At 64.9% G+C, this 1097-nt stretch overlaps 1 protein-coding gene across 2 annotated transcripts in view; it reads right to left on the bottom strand.

Moving 5' to 3' along the window:
- Pias4 (protein inhibitor of activated STAT, 4) overlaps positions 1–144 on the bottom strand; it is a 30847-nt gene extending 30703 nt beyond the window's left edge. The window contains exon 1 of one of the 2 annotated variants that reach the window (XM_005405818.1): positions 58–144. In XM_005405818.1, coding sequence (XP_005405875.1) covers positions 58–84 — 27 coding nt within the window. In that variant the 5' untranslated portion in view covers positions 85–144. The remainder of the gene's footprint in view (positions 1–57) is intronic. The other variant, XM_013505234.1, reaches the window with a different exon arrangement.
- Positions 145–1097: the final 953 nt, after the last annotated feature.

A 1097-nucleotide genomic window follows, 5' to 3' on the forward strand; every position in this document is an offset into this window, starting at 1 on the left:
GCCCCGCCCCGTACCCCGGCCGGCCCAGCCCGGCCGGCACCGCCGCCGCTCACTCACTTTGGCCTCCACCAGCTCCGCCGCCATCTTGGCCACCAGCGTCCCCCGCGCCGGGAGCCCCCAGCCGTCGCGTCACGTGACCGCCCGCCACTCGTGGGCGGGGCCGTCGCCAGGGCCAATTAGCTCCGGCGTGCGCTCCTCCCCCGGCTCGCGCGGTGGCGTACAGCGCAGGCGTGCGCGGTCGCCGCCCGAGGTTCGAGCCAATCAGAGTCGCTAAATACCGACCCCCTCCACCACGACTACACTTATTCCGCTCGCGACGGCCACGCCCACTCCTGGCGGTGTCTGGCCTCTTAAAGAAGCACGAGTTCCGCACAGGTGGGGGCGCGCGCTGGGTCGCGTCTGGGGAACTAAAGGGAGGTGACGGCGACAACAATGCCGCCAGGTGTCGCGGCTTTCTGCGCGCGGCGGCCGCCAGGTGCGTGCTCGAACTGCTTGGAGAGGCGGCGGCGGAGAAAAGGACGGTTGCTCAACCGCAGGGAACACCAGCGCGTGCAGAGCGGCGTTTGCACACTCGGCGGCCCCGATGCCCCGCGCGCTGCACATCCGGGTCCTGGCGTGCACGTGGGGCGCGGGCTCTGCACCCCTAGGCTGGCCCGGGTGGGTAAGGGCGGGACGCCGCCTCCCTGACTCCGCGAAGGTCAGGCAGCCCTCACTTAAACGCGGGCGACTCTGTCCCTCTATTTCTGCGTCCTCACCCACGGTGAATCCTGGGAATCTGCTGGCCGGGACCTCAGTCGCTCTAACACTGTCCATGGCTCCCCAGTACCCACCAGAATCGGGACGCAAACTTTCTTAAGACAGAAGCACAAAATGCAGGGACAACATGTATATTCTAGGGCTGGGGGTTTAGCTCAGTGGCACCGCGCCTGCGTGATAAGCGTCAGGTCCTGAGTTGGATTCCCAGTACCAAAAAAAAGTATGTCCCAGGGCTCATCTCCTGGGATGATACATCTAAGCAAGTATTTAAAGAGAACGTAAAAAGAAAAAAGTAGGGGCTGGGGATTTAGCTCAGCGGCAAAAGCGCCTGCCTGGCAAGC

This window comes from Chinchilla lanigera, unplaced genomic scaffold, assembly GCF_000276665.1.
Source record: "Chinchilla lanigera isolate Chin_1 unplaced genomic scaffold, ChiLan1.0 scaffold00094, whole genome shotgun sequence".
Classification (NCBI taxonomy): domain Eukaryota; kingdom Metazoa; phylum Chordata; class Mammalia; order Rodentia; family Chinchillidae; genus Chinchilla; species Chinchilla lanigera.